The sequence below is a fragment of the Lithobates pipiens genome, unplaced genomic scaffold, assembly GCF_037356315.1.
Source record: "Lithobates pipiens isolate NorthernLeopardFrog02 unplaced genomic scaffold, aLitPip1_a1.2 Scaffold_8, whole genome shotgun sequence".
Lineage (NCBI taxonomy): Eukaryota > Metazoa > Chordata > Amphibia > Anura > Ranidae > Lithobates > Lithobates pipiens.
The window spans coordinates 597,453,514-597,479,649 of record NW_027507903.1 but is presented as its reverse complement, the minus strand read 5'-3'; the positions used below and the strand labels follow the sequence as shown (position 1 = coordinate 597,479,649).

The window sequence follows — 26,136 nt, the reverse complement described above, 5'->3', positions numbered from 1 at the left end:
CCCCCCCACTTTAAGTGGTTAATGTCACTTTAAGATGGCTAGCATTGTGCACTTTGCCTTACCTTCAAGGCACGCGATTAGTTCTTTCACCCAGGTTTGATCTTTATTAGCGCAGAATATTCCATTTTCCAACTTAAATCTGAAAAAAAACAAAAAAAACTATGGAATTATGAAATCAAATATTAAATTCAAACCTAAATAAATCTAATACATTTGAAAAAATGTACAAAAAAGCTCCTTGTAAAGTGTATCTAAACCCAAAACCCCCAAAATGTAAGATATGGCAGTTTACTTAGTTTCGATATCCTTTTCTCGATTTCTTGATAACATTTGACACTGGAGCCATACTGGCTCTCCTACACTGGAAAAATTGGTTTTATAAGTAATAATTTCTTCTACAAAGAGCTGGGACATTTTTGTAAGTTTCAAATGACTTGGACCAATCGGATGGGTGCTCAACCTGTGGCCCTCTAGCTGTTGTCCCATCATGCCTATGCCTGTGGAAGTCTTGCTGGTACCAGTCAGCCTTGCAATGCCTCATGGGAATTGTAGTTCTGCAACAGCTGGAGGGCATCACCCTCACATGAATCTGTAAAAAAAACAAAAAAAAACCCTACTCCTAAAAAAATAAAAAAAATAAAACCCTACTTCTCTTTTAATCCACTACATGGGGAAAAAAAATTTGCCTGGAGTTTTGCTGTCGCCCGGCGCCTTTATACTGAGAACCCAAGCGACCCAACACTGCCGATGGCTCGGTTCTCACAGCTCCCCAAGTGGAGAGCTGCAGACTGTCTGCACATCGGACACTTTTTGCGATATTTTGGGACCATTCACATTTATACAGTGATCAATGTGATTAAAAATGCATTGATTACTGTGTAAAATGTGACTGGCAGTGAAGGGGTTAACCAGGAGGGGGCACTACAGGGGCTAAGTGTGTCCTAGGGATGCGTTCTCACTGTGGGGGAGGGGCTATGTGTGACATGACACTGATCACCGCTCCCGATTACACAGAGCTGTAATCAGTGTCCTTTCACTAGGGCAGAACAGGGAAATGCTTGTTTACATCAGCATTTCCCCATTCTTCCTCCACGTGAGACGATCGCGGGTATCCCCGTGGAAAGATCGAGTCCGCGGGAGCCGCGGTCGGACTCACGGAGCTTGCAGCGTACTCGCCTGCTATCCAAGCCCCGCAAGCTCACATAATATGTGCAGCGAAGCCAACCGCGGCTGGTCCGCAACTGGTTAAATTATGTTTTTAGATAAGATCAACCATCAGCTAAAATACTAGTTTATGTCTGAGATGCTATATGTTTATATAGGAATTATGCCTCATGTGATTAACTCTGTCCTCCCTCCCTCCTTTTCTTTGTGCAATATTCTTTGTCCATAATTTGTATAAAGGTACGACCCTTAACATTAAAAGCAAGCACACATTGAACGACTCTCTTGTGTGCATTGGATGCTTCCAGAGCTCTGAAAGAATTCTCACTGATTGTCCAGGTCTAAGCAGATTTAACCCCTTACAGAAAACGAATTGCATTCCTTCCCATAGGGGAAGTCCAGCCAAACAAGCCCAGGCTGGACTTCTACTTTAACTGCTTGTATTTGTCTAGGGCAGGGGTCTACAAACTACGGCCCAAGTGCCAAATGTGGCCCTTTGCTAGCCATTATTTGGCCCTTGGGGGACTATTCCTCCCACTCATATGAGGCACTATTCCTCCCACTGACACCAACAATGGTGCACTATTTCTTCCACTGATACCAATCATGGGATACTATTCCTCCTACTAATAGGGGCACCACTCCTCCTCCCATTGACCACCAACCCTGAGGCCATATTCATTCTCACGAATGCCAGGCCCCGGACAGTTTCTGCTCCCGCTGGCCACATTCCAGTCCCCCTTAAGTCTGAAGGACAATAAACTGGCCCTTTGTTTGAAAAGTTTGGAGACCCTCGGTCTAGGGGATTAGATAGCCAAGTTGCACTCCCCTTATATGCCAACCGTCCCAGCACAAGTTTCTGCCCCCCCCCCCCTCCCCCAGTGGTCTTGCAGTTTTGTGCAGTGGACTGTTCTTGACGTCATCATGATCATAGACTAGCTCCGGACGAGAGAACAGCAGGAACAGTCCACCACTGGACATGGGGGAGCACCATTTTCCGGGGGATCGAAGGATTTGACGAATATAAGCTCTGTGTTCACCTCTAGACAACAAAACGAGCAGTTAACAGGCACAGCCTCACTGTATGGGGAACATTTTTTTTCTCCAGAGTTCTGCTTAAAAGTTTCTTAATACAACTATATAGTATATTAAAAAACTGATTCCAAAAGTGATTTTAGTGATGGTCACTAAAATCCAATTAGGAATAAAAGATATCCCTGAAAAGAACACTTACTGCTCCTATGTCTGCACCGCTGAATGCCATTCTAATGAAGAGAATCTGCCAGATGAAGACCCTTCATAGACTGACTTGTCAGGGAATTCTGATCTCCTGGTCCCCCCCCCCCCACTGTATTCAATGGTTCGGTCTGCTGACCACTACCTCACTGCTGTGTCCTAGAGATATGTGGATCAGTGGAACGAACCATTATGGTGCAGCAGGGGACCAAGAGTTTAACACTCCCGGATGTGCTTGTTTCTTCAGCCTAGATCTCTTCATCAGAGTGGTGCAGGCAGCGGGAGAGGCAAATATCCATAATTTTCTATACAGTGAAACTTTTCTTTTATAGCAAGTTGCTATAAGAGTTGCTTTAATGATTTCATTTTTACCCGATTTTAAATGTCACGTTTGGCTACATGTATTATTGTAACAGATGGCAAACAGCCTTTGGATCTTGCTGTCTATCTGCTGGGTTAATGTGGCGCATGCCAGGTCCTGCACCATTTCCAGGTTTGTTCATCCCTCCCATGGTCCTTACCTTACAGTTTTTGTATGTGCGCAATTGTCAAAACCGTGCACTTTTTTCCTCATCTCTTCTGTGAATTTTGTAGGGTCGCCAGGATTTCTGCAATCTTTGCAACGTCCACCTTGAGCACCAAACTGGGAGACACCTGAGGAGAGATGAGAAAAGCTTCATGAATGGCTCATCTATGGATGGGTCACTGGTTCTTAAAGTGGACCTTTCATGAGCCTGAAAGATGCCTAAACCAAGATGGCTCCATCTTTCTGGAGAGAAATACACAAGAAGGTAAAAAGATGTAGGTCTGCATTTTTCCCCAAAGCACAGAAACACATTACAATGCTCAAAAACCTGTTGAATGCAGGTGTAAAGATGCCCCTAAAGTGAAACTCCGGGTAAACACCCAAACACATGGTTGACATAAATATATATATTTGTTGGTGGTAAATGGGGAAAAATGCTCCTTATATTGGTGAAGAATGCCCTTTACACTGGTGATCATTGGTGGTCAGTGGCAAGAATGCCCCTTACATTGGTGGTCAGTGGCAAGAATGCCCCTTAAATTGGTGGTCAGCAAAGCAGGAAATTAAATCTATTACATGCCTTAGTAAAACCAATTTGTTTTGGTTTAAGTTGCCGATTTAAAAATTCCAGCATTTCATTTATGCACGCTATTTTATGTATGTAGAATTTCAGAGCGCTGCATTGTGACTTTTTATAAAAGCAGCACCCAGTTTACACAAAAACACTGGCTAGGCACACAGTTAACCCTTTGATCGCCCTAGATCTTTAACCTCTTCCCAGCCATTGTCATTAGTACTGTACCAGTGTATATTTTTAGCACTGATCACTGATGTCGCTGGTTCCCACAAAGTGCCAGATTGTTCCGCCACAATATCGCAGTCCTGCTATTAGCTGCTGATCGCCGCCATTACTAGTATAAAATAATAAATAAATAAAAAATTCCAGCATATATATACACCATAGTTTGTAGACGCTATACGTTTTGCGCAAACCAATTTTTTTTACCTAAAATATGTAGCAGAATACATATTGGCCTACATTTATAAAGAAATTAGTTTTATTTTTTATTGGATACGTTTTATAGCAGCAAGTACATTTTTTTTTTCTTTTTCGTAATTGTCTGTCTATTTTTTGTTTTAGTGAAAAAAAGAAAAAGAAAAAAAATTGCCGTGATCAAAAGCTCAATTTGTGGGGGAAAAAATGATATTAATTAAAAAAAAAGGCCTAGTCGGGGGTAAATCTTCCAGAGGTCAAGTGTTAAGGTTGGCGAGTTATTGCAGCAGCTGTGTAATATTTAGTAATTCATTTGTTTGGTGATATCGTGATATAGAGCACTGTTGTTTTAGCATGGAGTTGGCTTTATGTTTACAACAATATGATTGTTAAAGTAGAACTATAGGCAAAACTTTTTTTTTTCTCCTTTCGGACAGAGCAAGGGAGGGTTATAACTTCTGTAATGTTTATTTTTGTCATCTGTGTCCCATTGGAGAGATTTTCTTTCACTTCCTGTCCCATAGCCAAACAGGAAGTGAGAAGAAATCCCTGCAAATTAAGGGAATTTCTAGGGGACCCCAGGTCACCAGAACTAGTGTCCTCAATCAAGATTCCACCTCTATTACTTTTTCGGGAACAACCCAAAATATGGGATTTTTTTTTACTTTCGCTTTCAATGATAATGGTAAACAGGACAAATTGAGAAGGTAAATCTCCCTAATGGATGCACAGACGGCAATAAAAACTGACAGATGTTCTAATCCTTCTCCCCTCTATCCAGGACTCCAAAAAAAGTTTTGCCTTTAGTTATACTTTAAGCCTTGATTCACACCGACCGCAGGAATGAAATCGTGCGAGTTCAGCTGAACATGCACAGTTTCATTCCCGCATGTCAATCCCGAGTTCGGAGGCAATTTCAGAGACATCTGTGCGGGTTTTTGCACAGATATGAATGGAACTTGCACCCCAAAATCACCAAAAGTAGTACAGAAACGACTTTTGGGAATCGGTGCAGCGCCGCTTCGGGCCGCTACCATTGCCGCCCATTTGGCATGCGATTTGACATGACAAATCGCATTAATATGAACCAGGGCTAAGTGTATGGCACATCGAACCATCTTTCTGATCTCCTGCCTCATATGTTCCTCCTGGACAGTAATCCACTTGATGATACAAATGTATATTACATCATTCTTTGTAGGTCACCGTTACAAACAGCTATAAAAAGGATCACCGGTAACATGCCCTTGGCTCTGCCAAGTGGCGTTGGACCCAGTGCTGTGGAGGCCCCATTAGATGGAAAGTCGATCAGCCACAGCTAAAAGGAACCCAAAGAAACCTCTGGAGGAACCTTGGTTGAGAATGGCTGATCTAAAAGGGAGCTCAGGTGGGTTATGTGACTTCTATGAAATAAACAACTGGAGTGGAGGATATTGGATTGTAGCGCATGTATCTTTTTGGGATATATTGCCTGGTGAGTTATGACCTGTACAGAACCATTATGGAGACCTTCGACGATACTTTATAAGACTGTGCCAGTTTTATGGCAAGCACTCATTTTTTCTACACTGCATGGCCAAGCCAGTGCCATGATTATGCAATTCGGCTTTCCACGTAAATCCTTAATCTGCTTATTAAATCATCATCAACTCTGCCTGAGGATGGAGGTGACCCAGAAAGCTGTAAAGCCGGAAGCAGTGAAGTAATCAGAGGTGTAAAACATGAATGGCTGGCCAAAAATAAGACAATTTAGGAGGTGCGTCGACTACTGCCACGTTCATGGCTAATTAGGTCAACACCTTATCTGGGATTATTTCCAGTCATGTGCTTTTTCCTCTAAAATTACATTTCCAAAAAGTCCCATTTTACTTGTGGGGGCGGTAAAATATGGGAAATGTGGCTTCTTTAATGACTACGTGATAAAGTACATCTCTAAGTGTTGTTTATATCTTTGAGGAGTCAGCAGTTTGTGTGTGAAACTGTCCCACAGATAACAAAGGTTTATTATTACAGCTCCCAGCCCAAGAGGTGGAATGTGGAGAATTCTAGCTTTCACTTACAAATATTTACCTTCAAGGGGATTTCCAGGAGCGATTACCATCAAACCGCCGATACCTGCATTTTAAAGTGGAACCCCAGACAAAACATCTGCTTTTTTAAACAAGCACAAATGGAGCACTGGGTCCAGATTATCAGTAGATCTATCAGAATGTGAGAAGGCACAGTGGCTCTGGTAAGGTAGCTCTTTAAAAAATTGGAGTGTCCCTCAAACAAGGGGATTTGACGATTCACATGTACTGTTACAGCATTCACAGGATCTCTACTGGGTCTTCCAGGATTTCCCAGATTACTATGAACCAATGAATCTCTGCTGGGTCTTCCAGGATTTCCCAGATTCCTATGACCCAATGGATCCCTGCTGGGTTTTCAAGGATTTCCCAGATTCCTATGACCCACTGGATCCTTGCTAGGTTTTCCAGGATTTCCCAGATTCCTATGACCCACAGGATCCTTGCTAGGTTTTCCAGGATTTCCCAGATTCCTATGACCCACAGGATCCTTGCTAGGTTTTCCAGGATTTCCCAGATTCTTATGACCCACAGGATCCTTGTTAGGTTTTCCAGGATTGACCTACAACACTCACAGGATGTATCCTAGCTTTTCCAGGATTGACCCACAGTACCCATCTGATCCCTGCTGGGTCTTCCAGGATTTCCTGGATTCCTATGACCTTCAGTACTGTTAAGATTCCTGATGGGTCTTCCATTGGTTACAGAAATCCAAGACTTCCAGTATTCATGGGATCCCTGCTAGGTCCTCCAGGATTCCTAGTACCTCCACTACCTCCAATACTAGAAGGGTATTTAGATGCCAGCCTTTGAATTGGCTGGTGCCGTGTCTTATCACCAGCTACTTCAGAGCTATAATGCTATAATACCTGTCTTATGTGCCTCATTGCCTGCCTGGACTTGACTACTTTCTCACCTGCAATCGGCTTAGACCCAGTCCTTGACCCAACTACTCTCTTGCCTACCTTGACTTCTTTCAGGAACTGACTACTCTCTTGACTGCTGCCTGACTCAACACATGTCTGGCCCTGATTACACTCTTGCCTGCTGCCTACCTTGACCCCTGCCTAGACCTGACTACCCTGTCGCCTTCTTTCGGCTTAGACCGAGTTCTTGGCTTGACTACTCTTGCCTGCCTTTTCTCTGGACAGGATAGGACTACTCTCTTGACTGCTACCTGCCTAGAGCCTTGCCTGGACCTGACTACCCCACTGCCTGCCAAGGACTGTGCCAGACCAGGCCACTCTCTTGTCTGCAGCTATATGTTCAGTCTTGCAACCATAACCTTTCTGTTCCAGCCAACCCCCATTTGGAAGGGGTGGTGATCCTAAGAGCATCAGAAAACCAGGTCCAATAGGCTTCCTGGCTCATCTCCACCATCAGGAGTTCTGGTGAGGAGCAACTACCACTAAAGCCCCTTACACACTATCAGATTTTCTGCTGAGTTTTTCCTTCAGATTTACCAAAACCATATAATATGAGGTCAAACCTTAGGAGTTTCAATGTGAATGTAATCAGGCAGGCCCTTCTACTACATGGTTTTGGTAAACCTGAAGGAAAAACTCAGCAGAAAATCTGATAGTGTGTATGGGGGCTTTAGACACCATGCCTAAGGTGACCCGGGGGGAGGGGGGGGGCTTTTTATTTGGCGTTCCACTGAAACTGTAGTGGGTACACGCATTACTCATATGAAAGGTTGCCTGAAAGTCATTTTTATTTTAATCTTTCTGTTTTACTCGCTGTACCATATCATCACCAGTCATTTCAAGTATAGATTTGAAGTGATTATCTGTTTGTCACATGCTACACTCAAGCAGTTGACATAAAACCAGCTACAGAGCAAGCCACCTAGATCCTAGATGGTCAATTGTTTTCAGATTGTTAGACTTGCACTGTAAGAGTAAGGAAAGTCACTGTACAGTCAGCTGCCTGTGTGCATATGGATTAACTTCAGTCTATAAATGAAAAAAAAAAAAAAAAAAAGGTTTCTTGGAGTAAAAATTGCCGGAGTGTTTGACCATTCTTCTTCCAGAAGCGCATTTGTGAGGTCAGGCACCGATGTTGAATGAGAAGGCCTGGCTTGCAGTCTCCATTCTGATTTATGCCAAAAGGTGTTCTGTTGGTTTAAGGTCAGGACTCTGTGCAGGCCAGTCAAGTTCCTCCACCCCAAACTCGCTCATCCATGTCTTTATGGACCTTGCATTGTGCACTGGTGCACGGTCATGTTGGAACAGGAAAGGGTCATCCCCAAACTGTACCCATAAAGTTGGGAGCATGAAATTGTCCAAAATGTCTTGGTATGCTGACGCCTTAAGAGTTCCCTTCACTGGAACACCTGAAAAACAATCCCACACCATAATCCCCCCTCTTCCAAATGATTTGGACCAGTGCAAAAAAAAAGAAAAGAAAAAAAAAGGTCCATAAAGACATGGATGAGCGAGTTTGGGGTGGAGGAACTTGACTGGCCTGCACAGAGTCCTGACCTCAACCTGATAGAACACCTTAGGGGTGAATAAGAGTGGAGACTGCAAGCCAGGCCTTCTCATCCAACATCCACGCCTGACCTCACAAATGTGCTTCTGGAAGAATGGTCAAACCTTCCCATATACACACTCCTAAACCTTGTGGACAGCCTTCCCAGAAGAATTGAAGCTGCTATAGCTGCAAAGGGTGGGCCAACTCAATATGGAACCCTACGGACTAAGACTGGGATGCCATTATAGTTCATGTGCGTGCAAAGGCAGACGTCACAATACTTTTGATAATAGAGTGTATATATTAATTTACTCAGATCTAGCGGTCAAATCCAAAAGAGGGCCTTTAAAAAAAAAGTGACAGAGGGGTGTGTGGATATTAGAGTGGTGGTGTCTCTCCAAATTATTGATCAGCTATAATGGACTATACCAGTGGTCTCCAAACTGCGACCCGGGGGCCTGATGTGTCCCTTTGCTTGACTTAATATGGCCCTTGGTCATATGTTACCAACAAAGGGGCACAGTTCCTCCCAATAACACCAATCATGAGGCAAAATTCCAATGATGGGGCATAGTTCCTCCCAATGACACCAACAATGGGGCCCAAATGCCACCAATGAGGAGGCACAATTCCTCCCAATGACACCAAACGATGGGGTCCAATGACCCCAAGGATGGGTAAATTCCTCCCAATGACACCAACGATGGGGCCCAAATGCCACCATACGATGGGTCCAATGACCCCAAGGGTGGGTAAATTCCTCCCAATGACACCACTGATGGGGCCCAAATGCCACCAATGATGAGCCACAATTCCTCCCAATGACACCAAGCGATGGGGTCCAATGACCCCAAGGATGGGTAAATTCCTCCCAATGACACCAACGATGGGGCCCAAATGCCACCATACGATGGGTCCAATGACCCCAAGGGTGGGTAAATTCCTCCCAATGACACCACTGATGGGGCCCAAATGCCACCAATGATGAGCCACAATTCCTCCCAATGACACCAAGCGATGGGGTCCAATGACCCCAAGGGTGGGTAAATTCCTCCCAATGACACCACCGATGGGGCCCAAATGCCACCAAACGATGGGGTCCAATGACCCCAAGGGTGGGTAAATTCCTCCCAATGACACCACCGATGGGGCACAAATGCCACTAAACGATGGGGTCCAATGACCCCAAGGGTGGGTAAATTCCTCCCAATGACACCACTGATGGGGCTCAAATGCCACCAATGATGAGCCACAATTCCTCCCAATGACACCAACAATGGGGCCCAATGAGACCAAGGATGAGGCATGATTCCTACCAAAGACACCAACTATGGGGTGCAATTCTTCTCACTGACACCAAACATGGGGCATTGTTTACTGCAACTGATGATGGGAAAATTTCTACTCCCGATGGTCCCCCTAAAACCTGAAGGACAGTAAACTGGCCCTTTGCTTAGAAAGTTTGGAGACCCCTGGACTATACTGTATATATTCCAGCTAGCCAAATACAATACAATCTCTGTACATTTGGAGTTGCTAAATGTAATATGAGGTAAAACCTAAAGAATCTTTTAAATCTTGGAACCCAACCAGCCAGGCCCATCAATGATGGTAGATCTACAGGAGTTTGTACAATCAGATTGTATAGTGTATGATCACCTTCAACTGAACTTCCAGTATGCACCAACATGGGGAAATCTTGAATTCTTACTGCAACACACGCCTTAAGCTTATCCGCCTACTGTGCATTGTGTCAGAAGTGGAAGTCCCTTTCTGGATGTTTAAATAAAACAGACGCCTATCAGCCACATGTTGCGTGATTAGGAGATAACGTGGGTGGTGATCCGGGTTACTGTTTAACTCTTGCAGTTAGAGCATGGGAAAGCTGGGAGTTGGTGAACTCTTCTCCTTTCTTAGCAAAATGCTACTTGTCTGGCTGCTATGCCGATTCACTGGTTCCAAAGCTACCTGAGACACCCGCCTGGAACAAGGATGTAGAAAGGGCAACCCAAAAATGTAATACTTTGCAGCTTGCCAGTTCTCAGGCTGCAATATTTTTTAGGCCTCACTTCCCTATGTTTTATGATCACTTGGTGATCCTGCCAATAACACACTTTCTGGGCTTGGGTGGCAATGTTTACTCACCCTACTGTATCAGAAGAGAAACAGGACAGGACTACAGGAACCTCCCCCCTCGTCTTTTCTCTATAACATAGAGGGCGGGGTGCTGTAGTCCTCGAAGAAGACAGGAAGACATCAGCTCAGCGGATTTTTGGCAGGATCAGTGGATATTTTATTGCGCTTTTCTAAAAGATATAACAAATTGCATTCAATGATAAATCAATGGACCCAAAAGAGACCTAATAAGAGAAGCTCATTGTGACCCAGAATAGAGTTTGGAGCAGAGAGAGATCCTCCTGATACTCAGAAATACGGTGTCGGCATAAAGGCTCACATATCCAGTAGTGGTAAAATATGTGTACATGAACAACCCCCCCCCCCGAACAAAGTATGAATACAAGTGTAGGAGGGTGTCAGCCAGCTCCAGTGCTGCCTCATCAGTGCCCATCAATTCCGCCTATCCGTGCCCATCAGTTCCGCATATCAGTGCTGCCTCATCAGTGCCCATCAGTGCTGCCTCATCAGTGCCCATCAGTTCCGCCTGTCAGTGCCCATCAATTCTGCCTATCGGTGCCCATCAGTTCTGCCTCATCAGTGCCCATAAATTCCGCCTATCAGTGCCTATCAGTGCTGCCTCATCAGTGCCCATCAATTCCACCTATCAGCGCCCATCAATTCCGCCTATCAGTGCTGCCTCATCAGTGCCCATCAATTCCACCTATCAGTGCCCATCAATTCTGCCCATCAGTTCCGCCTATCAGTGCTGCCTCATCAGTGCCCATCAATTCCACCTATCAGTGCCCATCAATTCTGCCTATCAGTGCCCAGTTCTGTCTATCAGTGCCCATCAGTGCTGCCTCATCAGTGCTCATCAATTCTGCCTATCAGTGCCCATCAGTGCTGTCTCATCAGTGCTCATTAGTTCTGCCTCATCAGTGCCCATCAGTGCTGCCTCATCAGTGCCCATCAATTCCACCTATCAGTGCCTATCAGTGCTGCCCCATCACTATCTCTTCATCAGTGCAGAAGAATAATTACAGTACTTGTTTGCAAAACTTTATAACAGAAACTAAGAAAAAAATTATTTTCCAAATTGTTTTCGTCTTTTTTGTTTTTGATTGTTTCGCAAAAAAAACCCCAGTGTGATTAAATACCATCAAAATAAAGCTCTATTTGTGTCAAACAAAATGATAGAAATGTAATTAGGGTACAGTGTAGCATTACTGAGTAATTGTCATGCAAAGTCTGACAGCTGAAAATTGGCCTGGGCAGGAAGGGTGCGGAAGTGCCCGGTATTGAGGGCAGGGACTGATGTGAAGGTACAATGTATGTAGGGCACTGTGTGAATTGATGGCACTCTATAAATACCTGTATAAATATCAGTATGTGTGATCTTATGTGCGATTCCTGGAAAGTGAATGAAATCGACTGAAAATTGGCACATGTATGTCATCGGATTATTTTGGCGCAGGCAGCAGTTCTTGTTTTGGACGGTTTACTAAATGATATCTTTGTTGACCATGGAAGTGCCCGAGGACATCAATAACGGCAGCCCTGATGGATGGAGTCACATGTCTGTGCGGACCTTGGATGGGGACAATACTGGATCTGTCTGCTATTGATAGGATAATCACGCATGTGATAGGACATAAAACTGGCCGCATGCCCAGCACAGGAGACAATCTTCTTCCTATTGTGTGAGGGATACCATGGTCTATCATGGTCTATCATGGTCCATCATGGTCTATCATGGTCTATCATGGTCTGTGATGGTCCATCATGGTCTATCATGGTCTATCATGGTCTATCATGGTCCATCATGGTCTATCATGGTCTATCATGGTCTGTGATGGTCCATCATGGTCTATCATGGTCCATCATGGTCTATCATGGTCTGTGATGGTCCATCATGGTCTATCATGGTCTATCATGGTCTATCATGGTCTATCATGGTCTATCATGGTCAATCATGGTCTATCATGGTCTGTGATGGTCCATCATGGTCTATCATGGTCTGTGATGGTCCATCATGGTCTATCATGGTCTGTGATGGTCCATCATGGTCAATGATGGTCAATGATGGTCTGGTCTATGATGGTCTATGATGGTCCCTGTCTGCAGAACAGTCATAGGACTACTACAGACAGACAGTAATCTGAACAAACATACAACGTTGTTGAAGTCATTGGTTTGTGTATTGCACTAGATTACATATAATATGTTGCACAATAGCACAGGTAGAATGTACTACATGTTATGTGGATGCCCGCCATGTAATGTGTCTGGAAACACTGCCAGGGGTGTATAACCTTTTATAGCAAGGGTAGGTAAACCTGAAGAGGTGACGGTCTACCTGAACAACATGGAAGCGATGGAAGATCATCAGGGGGGTGCATTGTGCTTTATTTTCTAGGAGATAACCCAGTAACACCCCATTGAAAATAAGGTAGTGTTAAGGAGTTTAGAGGTCACATATATAACGCAAAATGCAAAGGGTCAGGAGTAAGTAATACACAGTGCAGGGGTCAGTAGTATGTAATACACAGTACAAGAGTCAGTAGTATGTATTACACAGTACAGGGGTCAGTAGTATGTAATGCACAATGCAGGAGTCTGTAGTATGTAATGCACAGTGCAGGAGTCTGTAGTATGTAATGCACAATGCAGGGGTCAGTAGTATGTAATGCGCAGTACAGTGATCAGTAGTATGTAGTAATACACAGTGCAGGGGTCAGTAGTATGTAATGCATGGTGCAGGTGTCTGTAGCATGTAATGCACAGTGCAGGGGTCAGTAGTATGTAATACACAGTACAGGGGTCGGGAATAGATAAAGCAGAGGTCAGTGGTATGTAGCACAAAATGCAGGGGTCAAGAGTGAGTAAAGCAAGGGTCATTGGCATGTAGCACAAAATGCAGGGGCCAGTAGTAAGTAAAGCAGAGGTCAGTGGTATGTAATGCAAAATGCAATGGTCAGGAGTAAATAACAAAGAGTGCCACAGTCAGCAGCAATACACACTGCAGGGTCAGTAGTATGTAATGCACAGTGCAGGGGTCAGTAGTATGTAACACACAGTGCAGGGGTCATTAGTATGTAATGCACAGTACAGGGGTCATTAGTATGTAATGCACAGTACAGGGGTCATTAGTATGTAATGCACAGTACAGGGGTCAGGAATAGATAAAGCAGAGGCCAGTGGTATGTAGCACACAATGCAGGGGTCAGGAGTGAGTAAAGCAAGGGCCATTGGTATGTAGCACAAAATGCAGGGGCCAGTAGTAAGTAAAGCAGAGGTCAGTGGTATGTAATGCAAAACGCAGGGGTCAGGAGTAAATAACAAAGAGTGCCACAGTCAGTAGTAATACACACTGCAGGGTCAGTAGTATGTAATGCACAGTACTGGGGTCGAGAATAGGTAAAGCAGAGGTCAGTTGTATGCAGCACAAAATGTGGGGGTCAGAAGTAACACAGAGTGCAGGGGCCAGTAATATGTAATGCACAGTGCTGGGGTCAGGAGTAAGTAACAGAGTGCAGGGACCAGTAGTATGTAATCCACAGTGCTGGGGCAGGAGTAAGTAAATCAGAGGTCAGTGGTATGTCAAGCAAAATGCAGGGGTCAGCAGTAAATAACAGAGTGAAAGGGTCAGCAGTAAGAAATACACTCTGCAAGGGTCATTAGTATGTAATGCACTGTATTGGGGTCAGGAATAGGTAAAGCAGAGGTCAGTGGTATGTATCAGAAAATGCAGGGGTCAGGAGTATGTAACAGAGTGCAGGGGCCATTAGTATGTAATGTACAGGGCAGGGATCAGAAGTAAGCAAAGCAGAGGCCAGGAATATTGCAGGAATATTGAGTGCACGGCCATGCCCAAAGATCTCTGCATGTGTATAGTATAGCTTCCGGTCCAGTACTTAGAAACAAAGCTGCGTGTGTGTATCCGTACGTGTTCACGAATGCAAGTCCAGCACTGGCTTTTAGAGCCCAGAGGCCTAAAGCACAGAAGAACGAAGGATAATTGCTGAGTGGACATTAGCTGCTGTGACTTGTGACCAGACTTGTATCCTGTTATCCTGTGTTTGACCCGGGTTGCCTCTTGAGTCTGCCTTATCCTGATCCTGTTGCTGACCTTGGCTTGTGTTCTGACTCCATCCTCTGCCTGCTGTTTTTTGTACTTCTGCTGCCCATCTGATATCGACCCCGGCCTGACTTCTGATTCGGCTCCTGTCTTCTAAACTTAGCACCTCGGCTACCTGGTTGTTGCCAATTCTGGCTCGTCTTGACTACGGCTTTGTTTTCTGCATCTGCAAATTTCTGTGCTCCACCAATAAACCACCATTCTACACAGGCTGCAGTCTAAATATTTGCAGCATCCTGACTGTAATCCAATCACCCACTGTGCCAGGAGCTTCCACAGGCACCCATGCCATTCCTTGTCATGCTACACCCTTTCACCAATTCCAGGGGTAATGGACAGGAATTGCATATTAAGCCTCCTTGTCAGCTCGGCCTCTACCGGGTACATGACAGCAACAGTAAGTAATGTAGAGTGCAGGTGTCAGTAGTATCTAATTAACAGTGCAGGGGTCAGGCGTAAGTAATGTAGAGTGCAGGGGTCAGTGATATGTAATTCACAGTGCAGGGATCAGGAGTTTATAGAGTGCAGGGGTCAGTAGTATGTAATGCATAGTGCAGGGGGCGGGGGTATGTAATGCACAGTGCAGGGGTCTGGAGTAGAGTACAGGGGTTAGTGGTATGTAATGCACAGTGCAGAGGTCAAGAGTAATGTAGAGTACAGGGGTCAGTAGTCAGTAACACAGAGTGCAGAGGCCAGTAGTATGTAACACACAGTGCAGCTGCTAGGAGTTAGTAATGTAGCGTGCAGGGGTCAGTAGCATGTAATGCACAGCGCAGGGGTCAGGAATAAGTAATGTAGAGTGCAGGGGTCAGTGGTATGTAATGCACAGTGCAGGGGTCTGGAGTAATGTAGAGTGCAGGGGGGTTAGTGGTATGTAATGCACAGTGCAGAGGTCAGTAGTAATGTAGAATGCAGGGGTCAGTATTCAGTAACACAGACTGCAGAGGTCAGTAACATACAGTGCGGGAGTCAGTAGTTACTAACACAGACTGCAGAGGTCAGTAACATACAGTGCAGGAGTCAGTAACACAGAGTGCAGAGCACAGTAGTATGTAATGCACAGTGCAGGGGCCAGAAGTTAGTAATGTAGAGTGCAGGCGTCTGTAGTATGTAATGCACAGGGCAGGGGTCAGGAGTAGGTAATGTAGAGTGCAGGGGTCAGTAACATAGACTGCAGGGGTCATTAGTATTTATCGCACAGTGCAGGGGTCAGCAACACAGATGTCAATAGTATATAATGCACAGTGCTGGGGACAGCAGTCAGTAACACATAATGGTCAGTAGTAATGTATGTAACGCAAAGTGCAGGTATCATGTGAAAGTACCACAGAGAGCAAGGGTAAGTACCACAGCACACATTTTCTCCTCCATCTGTAAAATGTTCTCACCATATCTCAAATGCAGTAGTGTCCAGTAAAGTGAGGTAAGTACACACAGGTCCTTGTCTATGTAATGTAACACAACAGAGCCGAGGAGGCACCTGAGACATCCTTTGGCTTTTCATTACACATTATCTGAAGCCTAAGAGATAGTGGGCAGCATCGGGAGGCGGGAGCTGGCAGTATGGTGGGGCTTTGATCTACTAGTTGCTGACCACGGTTATATAGAGATTTCCCTGACAAAGCCTTTATCCTTCTTCCAGAAAGGCAGCATTAGGTGGGGACAGGGGTGGGTTGCAAAAGGCCTTTTAGTCCAGGCCAAGAGTCCCCTGAGTGGGAATTGGGATTTGGGCACAGGTTGCTTCTGCTTCCCTAGGGGGTCATGGGATAGGTGTACCTAAGGAGGAGGTGATTACAGAGAGCACAGTCCTGTGAGTACTAATGATTCTAGGTGGAAGGTGTTACAGGGAGATGGCTGCTAAAAGGTGCTGCATATGCTTTCACATGTGACTACTGCGGACCATCCACTAAATGTGATTGTATAACGTCAAGTGACTCTGGATTGCATGGCGATGTGATGTGACTGCAAATCTACTTTTATTTGTGGACATTCCTTCCTAGGAATATAAAAGTAAACGTCCAGGAGTGTTGTGTGGAGGCCTTTGGCATGGAGTGGGGCACAATATGGCAGAGGGTTCAGCCTCAGCAGGAGGGACAATGTTCCAGCAAAAAGACTGGAACAGGGCAGGGACTTTTGCTCTTGGCACCAATTCCAGCCAATCACAAAGCCCCTCTTACAAGTCTATAGATTGTGGGAGTAAACCCATGCCAGTACAGGGAGAACATGCCAGCTTCATGCAGGTAGTGTTGTAGATGGGATTCCCGAGTGCTGCCAGGTGGAGGTGGTAACGACTAAGACACTGTGCTATTCTTATTCTTCACAGTACTACTTCTCTTATCCTGTATGACGGGTGCAATTCTCAGTATCTGTTCTTATTCTGTATGTATGGACTCTGCACAGTACTACTTCTCTTATCCTGTATGCTGGGTGTAATTCTCAGTATCTGTCCTTATTCTATATATATGGACTCTGCACAGTACTACTTCTCTTATCCTGTATGCCGGGTGTAATTCTCAGTATCTGTTCTTATTCAGTATGTATGGACTCTGCACAGTACTACTTCTCTTATCCTGTATGCCGGGTGTAATTCTCAGTATCTGTTCTTATTCAGTATGTATGGACTCTGCACAGTACTACTTCTCTTATCCTGTATGCTGGGTGTAATTCTCAGTATCTGTCCTTATTCTATATATATGGACTCTGCACAGTACTACTTCTCTTATCCTGTATGACGGGTGTAATTCTCAGTATCTGTCCTTATTCTATATATATGGACTCTGCACAGTACTACTTCTCTTATCCTGTTATGAGTAGACAGTAGCGCTTCCTTTTACTAATCACAATGATAGGGAGCCGACATACATGTCATGTTATTTTCAGTACTTCTTCTCTCGCCATGCGGGTATTTACATTTCCCATGTCATGGTTGATGACAAAGAATCTAATACAAGTGAGATCATGTTGAACGGAGGAGCTGATAAAATCATGAAATAAAAGTTGTTTTTACATAACAGATAAAAATGAATACAATGGTGGAATCAGGAAGGCCCAGAGCCCGGCCTGCCAGGGGACCCACCACCACCTGCTGGGTATACTTCATAGGTTATCATTAGATGGATGACAACACCCCAAGACTGCCCATCTTCCTAGTACAGATAATAATCCGCTCCGTGACCGCCAGACTTTCCTCCTTCTTCCCCAGGCTTTATCCGGGTCCCCCTCCCCCCCAGAGCACCATGGGCACTGCTGAATGTACAGCCAGGAAAGGGATCTCATTATATATCCCGTTAATTGTAATTCTAGAATTATGTTTCTAGAAAAGGTATTCCCAATTTTTGGATTTGTGTTTCAGACTTTTGTGTGAAAATTAGTTACCCCTGAATCCACTGACCCTGATAACTACAACCAGTGCCAGGACAAAGTCATCCAATGCCAAACTGCACCCTCCTAACCTTCCCTTAGGGTTTGAGTCATCAGTGATGTCACGGTCACTACTCCAGTCAGACAACTGGTACAGGGCGCCCCCATCCCTGCAATAAACCAGTGCGCCCAGGGCATCCGCACCTCCCGCCCACCCCTTGTCCTGGCCCTGAGAGGCTCAAGGGCCCACTTTACATCAGAATTCCCCTCCATGTCAGAGCACCCCCCTGCACGTCAGAAGCACCCCCCTCTCCACGCCAGAGCCACCCCCTCTCCATGTCAGGAACACCCCCTCTCCACGTCAGGGCCACCCCCCCATGCACGTCAGAGCCACCCCCTCCACGTCAGAGCCACCCCCTCCATGTAGGGGGGTGCTCTGATATGGAGGGGGGTGCTCTGACATGGAGGAGGGTGCTCTGACATGGAGGGGGGTCAGAGCATCCCCCTCCATGTCAGAGCACCCCCCTCCATGTCAGAGCCACCCCCTCCACGTCAGAGTCCCCCCTTCATGCCAGAGAACCCCCTCCACATCAGAGTCCTCGCTTCATGTCAGAGAACCCTGTCCACATCAGAGTCCTCCCTTCAAGAACCCCTCTATCACATCAGAATCCTTATACATGAGCCTCTCATTACATCAGAGTCTCCCCATCACCACAGAAACCACCCCCCCCCCCAATCACACAGTCCCTCCAGTAACACAACCCCCCCCAAATCACATGACTCCCCAATCAAACAGTCCCCTCTTCACATCAGAGCCCTGCCTTTTGACTCTAGCAATATATTCTAGATTTTTAACCCCCTTCCTACCAAGCCTACACATATATGGGCCCTCACCAAATGGGCATTGGTAGGCAGCCTGGATAGGCACTCATGGGTGGCACTGATAGGCAGCACTGATGGGCAAAAGTGGGTGTTTATCTGTGGGGCTGGATACATGGACCGCTGTGCTTGTGCTGACCAGGAGACCAAGCTGTCAGTACCAGCACTGGGTCCTTTACTAAGTTGGAAACTGGGAGGACCGCATCCTGACCACCTGATCGCTATTATAGCCTGTGATTGGTTATCACAGTGGTCAGTCACTGTATATTCTGCTCCTGTGGTTTTTTTAGCCTCTTAAATGGAAAAAAGGAGACATTGTCTATTTTTCTTCTTGCTAGAGGAGAAAATTGTAAACAAAAAAGTCTGTGTAAAATAAAGAATAAATAATAATAAAAAAAAGTTAAAAAAGAGCTAGATCAGGGTTTGATTTAGGTCAGTTTTAGGGTTAGGGTCAAAGGTCATGCTGAGAGTCGGGGGTTAAAGGTCATGGTCAGTGTATTTTAAGCACAATTAAGCACTATGTCTGTGGGCTGTATTATGGATACAAACAACAAACGTACACATATGTGGTATCGCTGCGATTGCCGGGAGCAGGAGAATTAATTTTGGGTTGTTCTTTGCTGATATGGGTAAAATTGTTTGTGACTTTAAATGAGACGCATGACAGTATAGTCATGCAACCTCCATCCCTGTTATCTGAGACAAAGGAGAGCGGTGAGGACTTTATACGAGGACTTTATATGAGGACTTTATATGAGGACTTTATATGAGGCACATGAAACATGTTAATAAAAAAAATAGTCCAAAGTAACCACATATTTATTTGATATAAAAAAGTAGATGATGTGGCACATCGCAATTACTACGCACATTGATGTGTTTATCCCTTTGCACACACACAGCGGGCAGAGCTGTTTGCGTGACTTCTGAAGCTCTTTGATTGTCTTAAAAACGTTCTCCCTTCGGGATTAACTAACTCCTTTTGAATGCACAATATAGGATGCAATTCATTTGCCAAACCTCTAATTACATCCAGACGATTGCTGCAATAAAATGTGTCCTAGAAGAGTCCAAGCTTATTGAAAAAAGAAAAAAAAAAAAAGACCTTCGGAAATATATTAAGCAAATCTTTTTCCAGATTCTAACCTGCTTCTGCTCTGGTGATATAACATCCCGTTCCGGGAATTTTTCACATTTTTAGAATGGAGGGGTTAGGTTCAGTGCAAAGATTGTCAATCACTACGGCAAACTAACCACATATCTACAGGTGTCCCGTGTCTTCTTCACGAACTGCAAATGCAGAGGAAGCCCAAAACGTTAAGAGCCGGTGAACTATCACATTGTGTTCCCCATCAGATAGTGTCCGCTGTGTACTGCGCATGCGCAGTACACAGCACACACAGATCCCGAAAATAGCCGAAGATGAACGGCACCTGCGTCATGAGTCCAGGTTTTAGCCCCACCATCCAAGTGGACATAGAGATAGAATAAAAAGAGGCGAGCGCAGCGAGGCCGTGCCCGAAGCGTGGCGAGCGAAGCGCATATTAATTACACAGAACCTGTGTAATTATTATGTGTTTGGATTTAAAGGGATGAGGTGGCAACCCTAATGACATTTCAAAATCAATGGTTTCCTAGGAGAGCCGTCTTTTCTGGTCCAACTTGGGCACGATTTCAGTCCATTGATTTGAATGGAAGTCACATTCCAAGTTGAATCACCCTCTAGGGTGGCCACCTCATCCCTTTAATCCAAAACACATTATTAAATACCCTGTGTGTTAGGCGGGTTCTGTGGATGATTAGGGTGGTAATTAAACCCACTTGGTGCCTGATCTGCATTAAATTAGCCTCAGAATCTGTGTAATTCATATGTGTTCGGGTTTAAAGGGATAAGGTGGCAACTCTATCACCATCTTAACTGATCTGACTTGTGGCATGCTACTTGTGCTCTGAGATCAAGTGTATGCAATCAATGCCCCAAGAAAAATGGTGAAGCCCTTTGGGTTTGGTATGGATTTGGAGTATGGTTGCCACCTCATCCCTTTAAACCCAAACACATATGAATTACACGGGTTCTGTGGCTGATTAGGGTGGTAATTAAACCCACTTGGTGCCTTATCTGCGCTCATTTAGCCTCAGAACCTGTGTGATTCAAAGGTGTTTGGGTTTAAAGGGATGAGGTGGCAACTCTAATTTGGAGGGGAACCCCACACCTAGGGTTGCCACCTCATCCCTTTAAACCCAAACACATATGAATTACGCAGGTTCTGGGGCAAATTTAATGCAGATAAGGCGCCAAGTTAATTACCACCTTAATTAGCCACAGAACCTGTGTAATTCATATGTGTTCACGTTTAAAGGGATCAGGTGGCAACCCTACCCGCACCAAAATAATAAAAAACAACAACATCAAGGTCCCCCCCAAAATCTATACCAGCCCCTTATCCGAGCATGCAGCCTGGCCAGAAAGGGAGGGGGGAGCAAGCGCCCCGACCACTCCTAAACCATACCAGGCCACATGCCCTCAACTGGGGGGGGGGTGCCCTTCCCCACAACCCTGGCCGGTGGTTGTGAGGGTCTGCGGGCAGGGAGCTTATCAGAATCTGGAAGCCTCCTTTAAGAAAGGGGGTCCCCAGATCCCGCCCCCCCCTGTGAACTAGTCATTCACCCCCAAAAAAGCAGCATCGGGTAAATAAAAACGTGACAGTTTTTGAAAATTCCTTTATTCAATGTACCCCATTTTTCTTCACATGGGGATGGGGGGGGGGTTGGCTGGAATCTGGGGACCCCCTTGTTAAAGAGGGCTTCCAGATTCCAATAAGCCCCCTGCCCACAGACCCCCACAACCACCGCCCACTGCATTTTGATTGGTCAAAGAACAAATCTCAGTCATCTCAAAGTCGGATCAAGATCAGATTCCGTTCATTGAAGTGGCATGAAAGTCGTAACGAAAGTCATGCGACTTTTGGGTTGGATCAGTGTGACGTAGCCTAGGGGCTCATTTCCATTTTTCATGAACGCACATTAAAACGGGAGTTCTGACGTTTTTTGTTTTTAAAAGTCAGCAGCTACAAATACTGCAGCTGCTGACTTTTAAAATGAGGACACTTACTTGCCCAGTGCGTCCGCGATGTCGGCACCCGAAGCCGATCTCTCGATCGCCTCTCGGGTGCTGCCGCCGACATCTTCGGTATGGGATTTGTGCTAGGAGGGGATTGTGCTATAAAACTAATATGGCAGAGAGGAAATATATATATTTTTTTTTTTTGGTGAAGGGGGATTTGTGCTAGTAGGGATAAGTGGTGGTGGGGGGGACGGGTATTTGTGTTAGGAGTTGAAATTTGTGTGTGTGTGTGTGGGGGGGGGGGGGGGGATTGGGGGAGAGGAATTTATACCAGAGAGGAGGGATTTGGAGTGGGATGGAGGGGGTTTGTGCTTAGAGGGTACATTGAGGGGTAGAGGGTTTGTGCTAGGAGGGGGAAGATTTTTGTGTGGTGAAACTAGGAAGAGAGAGGATTTGAGCTGGGTGCTTAGGAGGTGAACATGCAGATTAGTGCTCTTTTTATTTGGGGGGGGGGGGTATCTTTGCTGACACATAATGCACTTGGGGGGGGGGGGTGCACGCAATTTGCCATGTTCGCTCTGGACTCTGGATCTTGTACCAGCACTGCTCTTGAGAGACCAATGTTGTGAACAAGCCCAAAGGGGAGACGTTACGTTCTGGAGGCAACCATCCCGCCCAAGAAAAGTCAGCCCTTTGGGATGTTTGCTGGACCCTTGGACATTGTTGCCCAATTTGTTCTAAAAATTGGAAAAAGGCGACAGCACACATATGAATCTGCTCAACTGACAGATCCGTGTAAACAATTTTAGGAATTGCGGCAGAAAGGAAGCAGACACACAAAGCTCTTTTTGTGGGGAAAAAGCTGCTGACCTCTGTAATTCTTTATACTGTAAATTCCATGGAGCTGCTCTGGGTTGGGACCCAACGCCCCTGCAGATGTTCTACTCCAAAACCTCTGTCTTCTGAGGATTCAAATGTTGTGCTGATTGCAATTCTACGGGGAAAACAATAATTCATCTATAGATGGGACAGACGGACTTCATCTGATCCCCATTTGTTCCTCTTTCACATTTAGTCAGATTTTCACATGATATATGAACCATCAGACCAGAGATGGGAACTGCTGGAAAGCCTCTGAAAATAAAATGTTGGACTTCAAAGAGCACCTAGTTCTTGGCTCGTTAAAGTCATTATTAGTCGTATTTTTCTGTTCTAGGTTTCAACCTCTTGCTACCGCCACATCACACTGGGGGGTTGGGGGGGGTGGCATCCCTTTAAGAGGATCAAAATGGCAAGAGGTGGAGACGGGCTTACAGACCTTTTTATTGTCTGTCACAGTGGTCACATGATCGGAGGCTCCCAAACGCCTGTGCTTTCAACTCACACTGGAATAAATACCATTGTCACTTCTGGTTTGTTCACTTGGTTGCCAGTCAAGCCCTGATGAAGGGGGCACCGAAACGCATTGGGTATTTCTTGCATTGTACCCCTGACCTTTAATGGAATAACGTTGTATCTGAACCTCGTAGCAGTGGGGCGGCGCTTACATTTCAACCCTTCTTAAGCCTCATACACACGATCGGACTTTGTACAAACTTTCCTGTGGATTTTTGTTCAAAGGGCATCGGCCGAGATCTTGTATTGCATACACACAGCAGGACTTTTTCAGCCAACTTTCACCAAATCACGTGGTTTTTCTGCTCTTTACCGCCACCTTTGGTCAACTTCTGTATTGTTGTCTGATCTTTTCCATTGGTTCTGAGCATGTGTGTTTGTACTTTGTACAAAAGTCCTATGGTTTTCTGTACACACGATCAGACTTTGCTCCAATGGACTTTTGTTGCCAGAAGGTTTGTCTGTTCGCACAGCCAACAAAAGTCTGATGAAAACCAAAAAGGTTTGTCCGATGGAGCGTACACACGGTCGGATGTTGCTCCAAAACAGCTAATTTGCATGTTGTCAAAAAGTCAGATCGTGTGTATGGGCCTTTACAATACTCTACAAGCCAAGGACACTGTGGAGATCCTCTCGAGTATAGAAGCCGCCTGCCCAGGAACCAGATCATTTACACCAATATTAATACCTTAAGATAACATAACCACTAAAATAAACCTACGGGTCCAGCGCCATCGTTCCTCTTTCCTTAACATGTGGCCGCTCAGTGTTAAAGCCAACCCGCCCAGCAGCCGTGGCAGGAACAGGTTAAAGTACATCAGTATACACAACTTTTTTTAGGGGGAAAATGTAATAGAAAGGGGGTTAGAACCTCTATAATACTTTTATTGTTGTCCCTCTATATTTGTCCTGGTGACCACTGTCACTGGGACAGCAATTGATGGCAACCCCAATATCTTGCAGTTGTCACCGAAATAGGAAGTGAGAGGGGAAACATTCAATGGGGACACCCATTCCAGTGACCTCCATCTGAGAGGGTATTGCCACTCACTTTGGAGAGATTCCATCACACTTTATGTTGTGTCTTCAGGACGCATTGGTGGACAGAGTGGTGGACAGAATGGTGGACAGAGTGGTGGTCAGAGTGGTGGACAGAGTGGTGGACAGAATGGTGGACAGAGTGGTGGTCAGAGTGGTGGACAGAGTGGTGGTCAGAGTGGTGGACAGAATGGTGGACAGAGTGGTGGACAGAATGATGGACAGAGTGGTGGACAGAATGATGGACAGAGTGGTGGACAGAATGGTGGACAGAGTGGTGGACAGAATGATGGACAGAGTGGTGGACAGAATGGTGGACAGAGTGGTGGACAGAATGATGGACAGAGTGGTGGACAGAATGGTGGACAGAGTGGTGGACAGAGTGGTGGACAGAATGGTGGACAGAATGGTGGACAGAGTGGTGGTCAGAGTGGTGGACAGAGTGGTGGTCAGAGTGGTGGACAGAATGGTGGACAGAGTGGTGGATAGAATGATGGACAGAGTGGTGGACAGAATGATGGACAGAGTGGTGGACAGAATGGTGGACAGAATGGTGGACAGAGTGGTGGACAGAGTGGTGGACAGAGTGGTGGACAGAGTGGTGGACAGAATGGTGGACAGAGTGGTGGACAGAGTGGTGGACAGAGTGGTGGACAGAGTGGTGGACAGAATGGTGGACAGAGTGGTGGCCATTGCTCCCTGGCTGTAGGAGAATGTCACGCTTTCAGTAGAAGCGAAAATCCCCCTAAATAACTTGATAACACAAATCCACATGCCTAAAGGGACTAATCATACCTATTCTGTTAATTAGTAATCCAGTAACTGGATGTGTCATAGTCTTGGTATTTGTTTTGGACAGATAACATTTTTTATTTTCCAGTACAGAAGGAAGTGGTATGGAATAGGGAATGTAGAGTGCAGTGTACAAAATTGGTTGGAAACTAATCAGGAATGCACAGCACAGTATACAGAATGAGGAGGTGTGGAATTGGCAATGTACAGCACAGTGTACAGAATGAGGTGATGCAGAATTGGGAATGCACAGTGCAGTGTATGGAATGCAATGGTGTGTAATGTTGAATGTACAGTGCAGTGTATAAAATGAGGAGGTGTGGAATAGGGAATGCACAGCACAGTGTACAGAATGGAGCGGTGTGGAACAGGAAATGCACAGCACAGTGCACACTACAGAATAAGGAGATGGGGAATTGGGAATGTACAGCACAGTGTACAGAATGAGGCAATGCAGAATTGGGAATGTACAGTGCAGTGTATAGAATGAAGTGGTGTGGAATGTACAGTGTACAAAATGAGGTGTGGAATAGGGAATGTACAGTAGAGCATACAGCATGAGGAGGTGTGGAATAGGGAATGTACAGAGCAGTGTACAGAATGAGGAGGTGTGGAATAGGGAATGTACAGTGCCGTGTACAGAATGAGGAGGTGTGGAATAGGGAATGTACAGTGCCGTGTACAGAATGAGGAGGTGTGGAATAAGGAATGTACAGTGCCGTGTACAGAATGAGGAAGTGTGGAATAGGGAATGTACAGTGCCGTGTACAGAATGAGGAGGTGTGGAATAGGGAATGTACAGTGCCGTGTACAGAATGAGGAGGTGTGGAATAGGGAATGTACAGTGCCGTATACAGAATGAGGAGGTGTGGAATAGGGAATGTACAG

General features: G+C 45.4%; 1 protein-coding gene across 1 annotated transcript in view; it reads right to left on the bottom strand.

Moving 5' to 3' along the window:
• Positions 1-26,136, bottom strand: part of CXCL16 (C-X-C motif chemokine ligand 16) — a 156,203-nt gene that overhangs the window by 5,175 nt on the left and 124,892 nt on the right. Inside the window, exons 3-4 of the mRNA XM_077470492.1 lie at positions 2,922-3,054; positions 63-139 (exon numbers count right to left, since the gene is read on the bottom strand). Of these exons, the coding sequence (XP_077326618.1) occupies positions 63-139; positions 2,922-3,054 (210 nt within the window). The remainder of the gene's footprint in view (positions 1-62; positions 140-2,921; positions 3,055-26,136) is intronic.